Source organism: Haliotis rufescens, unplaced genomic scaffold (assembly GCF_023055435.1).
Source record: "Haliotis rufescens isolate VD_foot unplaced genomic scaffold, xgHalRufe1.0.p SCAF_11, whole genome shotgun sequence".
NCBI lineage: Eukaryota > Metazoa > Mollusca > Gastropoda > Lepetellida > Haliotidae > Haliotis > Haliotis rufescens.
In genome coordinates this window covers 25,905,990-25,920,961 of record NW_025963791.1, presented here as the reverse complement: position 1 = coordinate 25,920,961, position 14,972 = coordinate 25,905,990, and the positions used below count along the sequence as shown (strand labels likewise).

The following is a 14,972-nucleotide window of genomic DNA, read 5'->3' as shown; positions in this document are numbered from 1 at the left end:
TCCACATATAGTAAGCGACCGCCCATTTTTTATATACAGACAGACAGACAGTTATTCAGTAATTTAGTCAAGGCCCATAGTACAATGCAGATTGGATATTAGCATTTGTCACGTGATGTACATGATAAGATTTTAAATCTAATTACACATTCCTCATTTTAAAGACATGTTGAACAGCCTTGATCATATAAGGATTTTCAGAGTTTAGTAGATTTATCATTAACTGACCGTCTTTAAAAATACCTTGCAACATGGAGAGAAATTTATACCTTAAATGGGAATACGTTTCACATATAAGTAAGACATGGTATTCATCCTCTACTTCTCCGGATGAACAGTTTGTACAAATAGAGCTCGCAATATCACCGTCTTTGGACCTGCGACATACATTCACATTAAAATTGTCTAATGAAATTCTAAGTTTACAATAAGCTCTTATTAAACTTTTATCATTTAAATGAGTTAAATATCTTTCAGTTTGTAACAATGATTTTACTTTGCTGTAATTGCTAAGATAAAGTGATTCAGAAATACTTTGGTGCCACTGTTGACAAAATATATCCTTTAGTCTTTGCTTAAATGAATATAAAAATAACTGTGGATCTCCCACATCTTGGGAAATCCATACCTATGAAAAGCCACCAACAAATAATAGATTTCTCACATCTGAAACCCAATTATTTTTATCATTATCATCAAGTACCTTTAACATTTTGTAACACTGATATGGATATCTATAAGGCATCATTCTAAATAATTTAATCCAATACTTAATTACCCTTAATTGGCTGGCTACAAAAATATTACAATGGCCTGTTTCATCAAGAATTGCCTTGTTTGAGGCAAACTTACCAACACCGAGAAAACATTTGAAATATGAAGTGTGAACTTTTTCAATTGCAGTGTAATACTTAATACATATTTCAGAACCATAGAAGAGTATATAGGCATAATTTTGCCTTCAAAAATGGTACATGCTGTGAAAAAAGACACACAACTATTTTTCGTTAAAAAAAAAATAAAGAGGCATAATGGCTTTCGATGCCTGAGCAGCTAATTACTTACATGCCATAGACCATGACAATCTAGAGGAGAACATAAGACCTAAATATTTATAGTAAGTGACTACACTCAAGGCAGACGAACCAAGAAGCAACAATACCACCTTTTCTAAAAACTACAGCATTGGTGTTATTCAGATTTACTTCAAGACTATAGCATTGGTTTTATTCAGATTTACTTCAAGACTATAGCATTGGTTTTATTCAGATTTACTTCAAGACTACATCATTGGTTTTATTCAGATTTACTTCAAGACTACAGCATTGGTTTTATTCAGATTTACTTCAAGACTATAGCATTGGTTTTATTCAGATTTACTTCAAGACTACATCATTGGTTTTATTCAGATTTACTTCAAGACTTCAGCATTGGTTTTATTCAGATTGACTTCAAGACTACAGCATTGGTTTTATTCAGATTTACTTCAAGACTATAGTATTGATTTTATTCAGATTTACTTCAAGACTACAGCATTGGTTTTATTCAGATTTACTTCAAGACTACCGCATTGGTTTTATTCAGATTTACTTCAAGACTACAGCATTGGTTTTATTCAGATTTACTTAAAGACTACAACATTGGTTTTATTCAGATTTACTTCCAGACTACAGCATTGGTTTTATTCAGATTTACTTCAAGACTCGACCCGTGAAGATCCGGGGTAGAATAGGTCTTCAGCAACCCCTGCTTGCTGTAAAAGGCGACTATGCTTGTCGTAAGAGGCGACTAACGGGATCGGGTGATCAAGCTCGCTGACTTGGTTGATACATGTCATCGATCCCAATTGCGTGGATCGATGCTCATGATATTAATAACTGGATTGTCTGGTCCAGACTCCATTATTTACAGACCGCCGTCATATAGCTGGAATATTGAACAACAAACAAACCAAAACCAACTACTTCAAGACTCCATTTTGAACAGTATGCGACCGTCCATTTCATTTTCGCTGGACATGGTGAAAGCCTGAGAGAAAACATAATGTGTGAAACAAAATAATGTTCCAGAGGTAAAGGCAACAAAGAGTACATGTCTTTGAACAGTGAACAACATATATACCAGCCTAAAACAGTTAAAGATTCTGAAGTTCTCGTGAAAATCATTACACGAATGAGAATAACCAATTTTAAAGGGTTCATGATCTAGCTTTGTTATAGATATATACATTCATTAAAGAAAAAAAAAGTAATTACACGATTGCAGATGCATTCTTGTTTACATGCTTGGTCCTTTCGCACCATCGCTGAGTTCGTCAATGCAAAACTGTTACCAATATTTAACATAAATTCACTGAGACGCATCGTCGAGTGAACATTGAAAAACGTATATAGAATCCAAATGGATTAGGATCTATCCTAATAATAATCGTGATGTAATTGACAAAACAATCATGACATCATGGAATGCGAAAGCAAGTGACGTCATGTCAAACAAGGTATCTTAGGCATCAACCCCCAAGGACCTGCACACAAATACCTAAACGAAAATCCCCCTGCGTGCCACATGTCAATATATCATATAAATAGGGGGGCGTTTCCCCCAATTTAAGATAAAATGTCTATGGGTCTGCATGTAAAGAGATAAGAGTTAAATATTTACTTTTTATTTCACATAATGCATTCCCGATATCAACATGACATTTCTATGGCTTCTATACACATCTGTCTATCGTTAATGCATTCCCTTAGATTAATATGGCATTCCTATAACTTCTATATAGATCCGGGGTAGAATTGGTCTTCAGCAACCCATGCTTGCCATAAAAGGCAACTATGCTTGTCGTAAGAGGCGATTAACGGGATCGGGTGGTCAGGCTCGCTGAATTGGTTGATGCATGTCATCGTATACCAATTGCGTGGATCGATGCTCATGATGTCTACACAGGATTGTCTGGTCCAGACTCGATTATTTAAAGACCTCCGTCATATAGCTGGAATTTTGCTGAGTGCGGCGTTAAACAACACACAAACATATAGATCTGAACAGATCTGTCTAACGTTAATGCGTTCCCGTGGACCAATATGGCATTCCTATAGCTTTTATATAGATCTGTACACGCCTGTCTAACGTTAATGCATTCCTTTAGATCAATAAGCCATTCCTGTAGCTTCTATATAGACCTATACAGATTTAATTTAATGCATTCCTGTAGATCGATATGCCATTCCTATAGCTTCTATATAGATCTGTACACGCCTGTCTACCGTTAATGCATTCACTTAGATCAATATGACATTCCTATAGCTTCTATATGGATCTGTACACGTCTGTCTAACGTAAATGCATTCACTTAGATCAGTATATAATACCTATAGCTTCTATATAGATCTGTACAGATCTAACGTTAATGCATTCCTTTAGATCAATAAGCCATTCCTGTAGCTTCTATGTAGGTCTATACAGATCTAATTTAATGTATTCCTGTAGATCGATATGACATTCCTATCGCTTCAATATAGATCTGTACACGTCTGTTTAACGTTAATGCATTCACTTAGATCAATACGGCAGGCCTATAGCTTCTATATAAATCTGTACAGATCTAACGTTAATGCATTCACGTAGATCAATATGGCATTCCTATAGCGTCTATATAGATCTGTACACATCTATCTGACGTTAATTGATAATCTTTTCAAAACAGTTTCGTCCACTTCATATTCAACACTGTAAAGAAAAGATGTACGCAAACCGGACAACGTATTCCAGTTATTTCAGTGTTCTATCTGTTACTGCTTAAGTGTTAATGGCTATACAAGAGATAGGGTTATATGATTTACTGTATATATGCACGTTATCGACACTACATATGCATGCCACTATACTACTGAAGGAACAAAGTACCAGTGCATTACACTTTGAACTGTTTATTTTACACTCACACATGTTACAGCAACATTTGACATTGTGGCATTGTGTATTCATAACATTTGACAGTCCATATAGGGAGTATGTCACGGAGATGGCATGTTTGGACTGGACAAATATTAGACATTGAAATCTTTGTAACTTGCTTAAAGCTCAATATTATACACAGTACAAATCAATAAAGAAACTTACATATATTCAGGGAGACTATACAAAGACGACATAGACTCCCTGATATGTCGTAGGCAATGCAACCGTAAACCGTTTGTTCAAGGCATCAGATAGATTCGATACAATCAGAGAACACATACCGGTCTATGGTCTCTGGTACAAAATATCTCAGGTTCATATTAATGTACCAAACAAGAAAATTGTTTTCCTCTGTATACAGCTCTATCGATGTCATGTCCAGGTTCAGGTCCTTGCAAATACAGGTTGTTGATGTTTAGAAACATGGAAAACCCTTTCCATCAAAACATTATACATTGTACACGCACACACACGCGCATATAAGTTAGACTTTATGACTGTTATACAACTGTTTATGTACATTTGATATTTTGACACGAGATCCAAACCACACCACCGCCTCCTTCACCTCCACACCACCCTCACTTCACACGCACAACAGTACGAACGCACACGCACGCACGCACGCATGCATGCACGCACGGACATGTACACAACCCAAACTCAATCCCACCCAACCCAACCCAAATCACACACATGCGACCCCATTCCCGCCCCGACTGGCCACCCCAAAGTCTACTTCTTGGCTGCCTTCTTCTTCACCGCCGCCCGCTCTTCTTCCAGCCTCTTCAGTTTCTCCTCCCTCACTTGGAGCTGGTGCTCCGCCTTCATCTTCTTGATGAAAAGGCGACGTTTCTTCTCGTCCTTGACAGCTTTGTGCTTTATTTCTCTGTCCAGTTGTTTCCTCTGGACTTGTTCTACCAACCTGTTTAGAAATGGTGAATTAGATCGTTATGAAATTGGGAGATCAAGACAAATTCATGTTTAGTAATGACACGGTTTAAGTGAATTAAGGTTTTTAAGTTCTGAACATACCTGTCCAGCCTGTATAGATCCGCATTCTGTCTCCTCCTCTCAGCTGTGTAGAAGCATCGCACTGGGATTTGCTCCAGACGTCGGGGAGCTCTGCCACGGGGAACAACCCCCTCCACTGCGGGGACAGAGAAGGCAACTCCTCCGCTGGCCTGACGGTCGGGGACCAAACCCTCATCTCGTAACTGTTGAAGAATCTCCGTCCCTGACAGACGGGATGTTGGCGGTGTCACCTGACACTTGGCGTAGTACAGCTCGCGAGGACAGTTGATCTTGCCCGTCAGAGCCTCCTCGGGAGATGTCTGCTTGAAAGTCTTAACCTTAGTCTGTTTGCATCCCATTTCTGGCAGCAAGATAGCATCGGCACTTATAAAACACTGCTTGACTGCGATCTAGTGGGAAAGACAATGACGTGACGTCATAATTTCATGACGTCACAGACAACGAAAATCCCCCTTTTATGGGTATGCTGGTTCCCGGATCACTCTGCGCGTCGTCAACTCGAAGAGACGGCGCTCGGCTTGCCTTCCGAGACAACGGTTCCATTGTATTCCGCTTCAGAATGTTCTTTACATGTATATATTGGATTGTTGAGAACTGAGGAGTAGAAACACACTGGTGGAATGCTGTATCGAAACTGATTTTAAACGATTCTTGAAATAAACTTAACTTTACGCGTCACGTGACATGCATAAATGAAGGGCAAATGACTGCCATCGTATTCCTGAATATATAAGCTTCACAAGAAATTAACATTACAATGTTTGCACGTTCGAAAAACGTTTCTTGAAGAATGTTTCTTGTTTTTATGATGGTGGCCATTTGTTATTCTATGACGGGGGGAGACGAACAATTTATACATCTTCGGTCCCCAACTTATGATTTTATCATTTTATTTTATTTTAAGCTTTTATCACATACAGGGAATCGCCGTGAGATCACGGCGAGTCTGAAGCCTGGTTTAGAAACTACAGACAACATCGGGATAGAACCACCGTTTGCCACCTTGTTAATAACAAACACCAGAAGGTCGGCGCCATGCGCATAGACCCAAACAGGCAGACCGACAGATAGAATTTTTACAATATGTAGGCCACCAACCCATTCTACAAATTACCGTAATTAAAGCAGCTATCTTGGATTTGTAAGGATACCTTTTCCAAATTATAATCATGATCATAATAATTGCTCTTTGAATAAACATGACATTTACATAGATCTGTTGTACCTGGCAAGGAAACGAAGAGCCCAAAGACTCTATGCCATGGTCCCCAAGTTGCCAAGATTTGTTTGCACAAATAATTTATCCATATTGTACCATCAATCGCCTGTATTATCCGTGTCCTTGCATCATTTACACTCTGTAAACAGATGACCTTATTAGTGATCATAGTCAAAGACCACAGTCGGCCGTGCCAATAACATATGATCGTGGGTTCGAATCCCGGTTCACTCTGGTCATGTTCTAGGTTTGTCAGCACCATACCCGTGCTCGTCCGTGGGTTCCAACAAAGTGGTTAACGTTTTAGACTGGCATCACTTCGGACTTTCCTCCCACATAAAGCTTACATGCCGTGATATGACTGAAATACTGCAATACAGTTCCAATACCCGGTATTTCAATATATTTCCGTGGAATGTATCTTGTGGTTATACCATATCTGGACATGCGCAAATATCTACTTCCTGTTTCTGACGCATCTTGACATCCGCGTGCCTGTGTGCAGGTTCAAAGATGGTTTATCTGTGACAAATGGAGCCGAACAATGGATGTTTTGTTTCCAGGTTTCGATCCCAACTTATGATTTTATCATTTAACTGCGAGATGTACCTGTAAATAACACAGGCACATTTTAATCTTAATGTCACAGCGTTCCGGGTCAAGATGACCACACGTAATGTTTATGGTATCGTGTGCATAGTGTAGTGCAGTCAAGACATGGGATGTTTAAGGCCAGTACACTGGAATGTGTGAACAGAGTGTGTGTGTATGTGTGTGTGTGTGTGTGCGCGCGTGCATGGATACCCCACGCAGACACATTATACTGAATCGGGGTCGACCAGTCCTTGTTTTATGAGTCATAGCTTATGTATTACACTTGAATACAACCTCCTTGCAATGCCATTGACTTTCTACTCTGGAGTGACCTGGTAACACGTGTCTCCCGCATGTTTAAATAGAGATATGTCCTATCTTGGTACAGTCAGTGATCAACAAGGTCTATTAAAGGGGCCGATTTTCAGTTTAAGTCTATACACGTTGTAATATAGTGACTGTTTTAAATTGGAACATTTATCTTTAGCTTAATCATTAACTGTGACATTGGTATACATTTGAGCTAACGGGTGGTGTGAAGTGGTGTTTGAACGATATAAACCAAACTGGATGGGACTGACAATTTCTTGGAGCCGAGTCCCCCTTTAAGGCCTCTTCACTGTTCGTGCATGGGGTTTACACAGAGGGGTGACTGGTTATAGCCCTTAAAGCGTTTTCTCACCACGCCGAAAGCACGGGGTCAATTACCTATAGTGGGTTCTGCCAACTATGTGTGTCCCCCGCCGTGATACTGGTGGAATATTACTAAAACAAAAGGCGTAGACTCGTCTTCACTCGCTCACAGGTAGACCCAGTATACCTCGCAAACTACAACCATAGTGAGTGAGTGAGTGAGTGAGTGAGTGAGTGAGTGAGTGAGTGTTCTTCCATTGCCTGTGAAAACACACGGTCGGTATACGGTGTTGTCTTGACGCCTATCAAAACTCTATCTGAAGTCAAGCAGTGAAATGAGGTCGTCTAATTCTCGTGAAAGTCAAATTAGCCCTTCTCCGTGCAGGAATTGAGTGCCAGGCCTATACCTTTGCGGGATATTCAAGCAATGTCTATAGAGTAGATGTTCTCAAAGCTGTGACACATGGTCTGGGTTCTCATTGGTCAGAGCTCTCGCTGGTTTCTCTCTCGCCGGTACACGGCTGTGACTTGATTCGTCGTTAGAAAACAGCGACTTTCTACATTGCACATCTTCCCGAGGCAAGAGAGTTAACTGACTATAAAAGTCCAGTTTCAACCCTTGCCGAACTAGGCTGGAATTCCTGGGTTCTATCGCAGCGCCACCAGTGGCTATTACGAGTTATGTCCCTTCTAAGCTTCTCCTATAGACCAATCAGATTCCACCTCTCGTATCACTTGCATTTGCTTCAAACAAAACAGTGGCTGCCAGTCAAGACGATCTGATCGATAATCAAGGTCTATACTGTAATCAAACGGGTCTTACTTCGTGAAATGCATCAACTCACGTGAGCACCTTGATTAAAACATGAAAATATTTGGAAAATATCTGTTGACAATGAGTTGGCGGTGCACATGCTTTGCAACTACTGCAATCGACCGAAATCTGCACGACAGTTTACGAACCGGATTTCGATTTCGTTGCGCGATTTTGATTGGACTATGCATAGACTCGTTAGTCCAGCCAAAATGTAACTCCATAATACCTGCCTAGTTCGGCAAGGGTGGAAACTGGACTTTTATAGTCAGTTAACTCTCTTGCCTCGGGAAGATGACATTGCAAATCACTGGTTATTGCGGACGGTAGCGTCAGGCTACAAACACTCACTTTTTATCTACATTGTGTGAGTGGCTAGTGCATGCTACAGGTAGGGCAGGACATTTTCATCGCTATTTTGCCTGTTACACCCAACGAAGTCAGTTTCAGATCATAATCGAGACAGGTTATTCTCGTTTCACGTTTTATTTTTACAACCCCGTGTAATACTGCATGATGATGATATTTATGCAAATTGTGTGAATGACTGGTGCTACCGATAGCGCAGGACACTCTTACAGTTTTCGCGTAACACCTGGTGTCATCACTGATTTTCAGTGATCCATTCACATAATGCTCATCACTATTTTCCCTGTTACGCCCAGTGGAATCTGTTTCGGCACATAACCGAGACTGGTTATTCTCAGGCGTTGATATTTTATATTTACAATCCCGAGTATGAGGCAATCTCATTAAAATCAGATCAGGTCTGATTTTAATGAGATTGGATACTGAGGACGATACTGTGACCATCCAACACTCATTGCTCATCTGCTTCTACCCTTCTTACATGCTTTCATGGTCAGTGGTACATTTCCCGTGAAAAACTCCTGGAAGAAAATGGTAAAGAAATCCATTCATGACCATAAGAAGAAGGAATGGAATACCCGAATATCTCTAGATCACTGCCTTAAACATTTCAGGAAAATCCATTCCACCAGAAAGCCCCACCCTGCCTGTTTCATAGCAAAAGCCCACCAAAACATTAAGAAACAGTGTGCGTTCATTGTTCACTTATGTGCCCTCTGGAGACCTGGCGTTGTTCAAGGAAGCTGCTTTCTCTGTGGTCTACACTACGACGACCTTCTAACACACGCCCTGTGTCATTGTGAGACTTTCAGCATGTATCGAGACATGCTGTGGTGTGACATCATCAACATTGGTCCTGTGGAACTCAGTGTCCATCTCAAAGATACATCCGACACTGATCTTGTCTGCAGTCTCCTGTCATGTCATCCTCCTGTTTCCCTGTCCAATGAGGATCAAGAACTGTTCCAAATATCTGTGATAACCAGACTATATGATATGTGCAACTTCTAAAGTGACTTAATCCATGTAAAATCTCTGCTTTTCACTGTTAACTTATAACATGTTTTGTACTCTCCTATGGAGGAATAAAAGTATATATATTAAAATCAGATCTTAGTTCTCGCTACCGCTTTGTTTAGCGGTAGCGAGAACTAAGGTCTGATTTTAATGAGATTGGATACTGAGGACGATACTATGACCATCCAATACTCATTGAGTCGACTCTATTGACATGGAGGCATGTATAGGGCACCTATACCCCTGGTTTACCGTATAGTTAACACTTTCATCACAGGCCGCCATGACATAACTATCTATGTTATACAGGCTAAGACGTGAGGCCTGGCTTTGTGGGGATTTTGTTTTGGTATAAAACAAACAACTATATTTGTTTTTTTCAGTTTTCGAATTTTGAGGCCGGCGGATCCGTGTACCTGACGCGACCAACGGGATAGGGTGGTCAGGTTCGCTGACTTGGTTGATGCATGTCATTGATCCCAATTGTGTGGTTCGATGCTCGTGATATTAATCACTGGATTGTCTGGCCCAGACGCGATTATATCTGGAATATTGCTGACTGTGGCGTTAAACAACCAACCAACCAACCAGCGACTCATGTTACACAGTCGCTACGTCCTGGCCCTATTGTACAGGACGTGCTTTGGGGCACATCGCGTATGATTTGATTCAATATCTGTTTAGAATTCACCGTCATCAAGTGCATGTATGGAGGTGCTGTTCCACAGCATGCATGTCAACTATCCCGTGACACGTGGTTAAATACAGACATCGCAGGCGTAATCAGGATCTACACCGAAACGTCGCCTTCACAGTAATTAAAGAACTTGTTATCCATGAATTGTGTCTACTTTGTCATGGCATACGTTGATGAGAAATACACCATGTCGAGCATAGTTAGTTAGTTAGTTAGTATAAACAGTGTTTGAGTTATATATATCGTTGGTGAGGCGGGCGACGCCATGACTATCCAATAACAATACCCCTGAACGTCGTGGAGCTTTTGTCCCCAAAAGCATTTTTAAAATATTGAAAGTCCAAGTACACAGTAAAATGCATTTCTCCAATCACAAAGATCAGTTTTGGCCTGAGATTGGTCAGAATTAGGACACACTCACCTACATCATCACAAAATAGAAACAGGTGACACCGGACCCATTAGACTCCCTTTTTATTGGCAAAACTTCCAGTCAGGTGCAAGTTACCAAACCTATATTTTCCCCTCGACCAACTCTGCCAATATTCTTAGTGAGCTTGATTGTGCTAGTGGCTTTTGGCAAATACCACTCCATCCAGATGCAAAATTCAAGTCGGCCAATATTACACCCGATGGTGTTATTCGATGGAATCACCTCCCTTTCTGCCTAAAACATGCTGCTATGGCATTTCTGCAAACCATTTCAGAGGCAATAAAAAATGAATTGGCGTTACACACTACTAATGTATGTAGTGACATAATATTTTCTAAAACGCTTTTGGAACATTTGAATCACCCCAAGGCAGTATTCCAAAATATCAAAGAAGCGGGACTCACTCTAAAACCTATAGCAAATGTAAATTTGCAACAAAAACAAGTCACCTACTTAGGGCATATCTTCAGCAAAGATGGCATCCAAGGTGATCCTTCAAAAAGAGATTCAGTCACACAGATCCCACTCTCTAAAAATATCCATGACATGTGTCATTTTGCCTGTATTATCCCACATTTGAAGCAAACTATTTTGTCTTTCGAATGATCCAATTGCCAACAAGCATTCGAAAAGCTAAAGCAAGCCCTTACAACTCCCCCCATCTTTGCATATCCCCACCAAAACAAACCCTTCATCCTCACAACTGATGCACATCAAACTTCAAAAAGGTACATTTTGGGCCAACTTGATTCTCATGGGGTAACTTGAAATGAAGTTGTTAATTCGTGTCTTTTTGCCACATTTACAAGTATGTTTAAGTTGTTTTGTTTTTTTTAACAAACAATGTTGATTAGTAAGGTTTCTTTTGCTCGTCAGTTTCCAGGTAAGGGTATATGATGCTTAATGGTCATTTCCCATCACAATCAACAACTGTTGTGGCCTCTTGAAATGGATGGTTTGGAATATTATTAATATAATTTATATCTCTCATGTCAGGTCAACTTTTAAAGATTATGGCTTTGCTCACGAAATATTCTGTATTGACGAGCTTATTATTGAGGCTGAGTTATTTTTTCCAAGCTGTTGGATGTTGAGTTTTAATATTTACACAAAATTATGAGTTGTGCTTTGTTTTTTTTTGCAAATCCTCTCTTTTCTTTACGCTACCTGCGACAGTTTGATAAAAGTGAGTGAGTGAGTTGGGTTTAACGCCGCTTTGAACAGTATTCCAGTTATATCACGGCGTGTCAGCTTAATGTCGGAGGAAAGCCCGAAGTGATGCAGGTCTCAGACATTTACCACTTCGGTGAAACCCACGAGCACGGGTATGGTGCTGACAAACCTAGAAACATAATTTGGGCGAACCGGGATTCGAACCCACAAGCATAGGGCCACCCGTGCCTCCCTTGATAAAAGAGTGTGTAATATGATTTGAGTTTATTCAACTCTGTTTCAAATCTATTTTAGATGGAAACCGTGTAAGGAGTGCCTATTTGTTCTACAGTAGATGTTTCATACAGTGAGAAGGAAACACAGTAATTTGAAAAATGAAATTCGCATGTAAGTTAAAGCAAAGGAGATTGCTTGCAGTCTGACATGGAACCTCTTAGCTTGAAACTGCATCTACAAATTCAAAGGGGTAAATGTAAATATGCCCGGCTTTTGACAATAGGTACATTATTCACACGTATATCAATATACATCTATCTTGTCAAACCACGTGAAGCAACCACAAGTTCTCCCAAGCAGACCATTTATCCTGGCAACGTGAGTGAAGTAATATCGTGTCCCCCTGTCAGCCACAATGTGAATCTTCCTGACAACTAGCTCCAACTGACAACAGTCGACTGTTGTTCAAACGGAAAATATTTCCTGTAACCGGACACTGCGAGGTCATCATATGGCAGTTCACGTGTAGGTATGTCAGATATGGCACGACAACCAGGTGTATAATTAATAACATGTCCGACATGACCGGGCTGAATGATAGCATGTCTTGGATAAATTCATGTATGTTCAATATATGTAAACCTTACCAAGATTAGTATGCAAAACGAACAACTGTTTTCTCGAACTTCCATCTCAAGAGAGAGAGAGAGAAAGAGAGAGAGAGAGACCTGTGTTATAATCCCCCGTTTCACACACACGCACACACGCACACACGCACGCACGCACGCACGCACATACACTGTCTCTCTCACTCACAAAGGTGCATTCATGTTTGTTCTTTAAAACACACGCGCGCGCACCCACACACACACCAATTTGGGCAATGACAAATGTTTATGCCTGTGAGAAGGACTCACTACATACATCTTGAAATACACATGACTGTTTTATTAACTGACAATGTACACCTGCACAAGTGTGAAGGACTAACACAATCACGAAATACATACACGTGTTTTATTACTGGTTCCCGATACCTTAACACACACACACAGACGCACGCACGCGCGCGCGCGCGTTTTTATTAACTGACAATATATACCCTTGAGAAGGGCTCCCGATATCTGTCGAAATACACACCCGTTTTATCAGGTAAAACAGGTCACAGCCATGTTCACTCGTGCATCACTTTCTGAGCATCAGGCCGTATCATTTTACTGTAGGCACAATGGGACTATAGGCACATTGGGAAGACACCAGCCTTCCTTGCCGTGGAGGTGCCGCGACGACGTCGCCTCAAGCTATCAGTATCACCCACAGGTATACCACTCCGTGATGAAGTCAGTCCCCAATAAACTAGGGGCGGTGGGGTAGTCTCGTGGTTAAGCGTTTGCTCGTCGTGCCGAAGGACCGGGTTCGATTCCTCACATGGGTACAACGTGTGAAACCCAATTCTAGTGTCCTCCTCCATGATATTTCGGGATGGTTGCTGAAAGCGTAGTAAAACCATACTCACTCAATAAAAAATATATAAAGACCACGTGTTATAAAACAAACGAATGTAACCCGAAACAAGTCAGTGAGAAAACGTTTATCAAGAGATTTAACGAGAGTTGGTACGCAGGCACTTATGAAATGAATTCGAAACACCAAGTACACATCCAATGTATATAGCATGTATTTTTAACAGTGCCTGGTCGTCACAGCTAAAATATTTACGATATGCCCTATATGTCAAATGTTAACCAATAACAAATATCAGAAGATTATGTATTTTTTCATATTGAAATCGGTATTTACCACGAGTAGCACATAAATATTGTGCCGATAAATACACGAAACCCATTGCAGTTGCTCAACAACTTCAGACTGTTATATAGGGGAGGTAACTCTAAAGTGATTGTTGATGACCATTTAAGCGTGACTATTTTCACATTGTTTTATCACTTTTGTTATTTTTTATTTTAAAAAAAAAACAACGAGCCTTACGCGTAGAGCTACTTACAATTTATGTTGACTCAAGCATAAGAAATATCACACAATTGTTGTCAAATAGATGACACATAAGCCGTAAATTTTAACTTCGCGCACACCTGAGGAATGTAATACTTTTTACCATTGACTGTACAGCGTCAACACAATAAGATGGAATGTTTATGATTCAGGGCAATCCAATTCTAGCTTCACTTTAGGTAGGGCGTACTGAGCCAAACACTACCTGTTTTAAGGAGTGACAAGTGACATGTGTTTGTTTCCGGAACTCAACTGGCGTCGCGTCGTCAATGCATTAGGATAAATATATGTGGCCATTGTCAAATATTTATTGCAGTCAAACTAGGGTTAATGTCTGTTAACTATTGACATTAACACTAGGTTCATAGTGCATGGAACACAACATAAATCTACTTCATGATAGGAATAAATAGCAGGTAATTGATTTTACGTTAAGCAAAGAAGAGGATATATACACGATCTTTCAAACAAGGGAAGCACTGTATACTTTGAAACGAATGGATATATGCATTGTGTATATCATACCAATTGCATTTTTAACTGCCATATCCGAACTAACAAAGAAGTGGTTTTGCAGAAATTTCGTAAGATCTGGACAGTGCTCCTTATGATGTGCTGAAAATAAGCTGATTTAGTCATCTAAAGCAATATAATAAAGTCATGAAAAACATATTCTTCGCCAATGGTATGAATAAAATTCACGGAATTGGAACAAGATAGTTAAGAATACACATTCCACTTACTACAATAACAGTAATGTTTTATGTTGTTTCATATTCAGAGGCTGAAGTGAAACTAC

The 14,972-nt window shown here is 40.1% G+C and overlaps 1 protein-coding gene across 1 annotated transcript; it reads right to left on the bottom strand.

The window, feature by feature from the left end:
• Positions 1–4,695: 4,695 nt before the first annotated feature.
• LOC124132825 lies at positions 4,696–5,561 on the bottom strand. The gene is made up of 2 exons (XM_046496968.2): positions 4,996–5,561; positions 4,696–4,885 (listed from the first exon to the last, which is right to left on the bottom strand). The coding sequence occupies exons 1-2, from the start codon at positions 5,331–5,333 to the stop codon at positions 4,696–4,698; spliced, it is 528 nt and encodes a 175-aa protein (XP_046352924.1). The 5' UTR covers positions 5,334–5,561.
• Between the last annotated feature and the right edge of the window lie 9,411 nt (positions 5,562–14,972).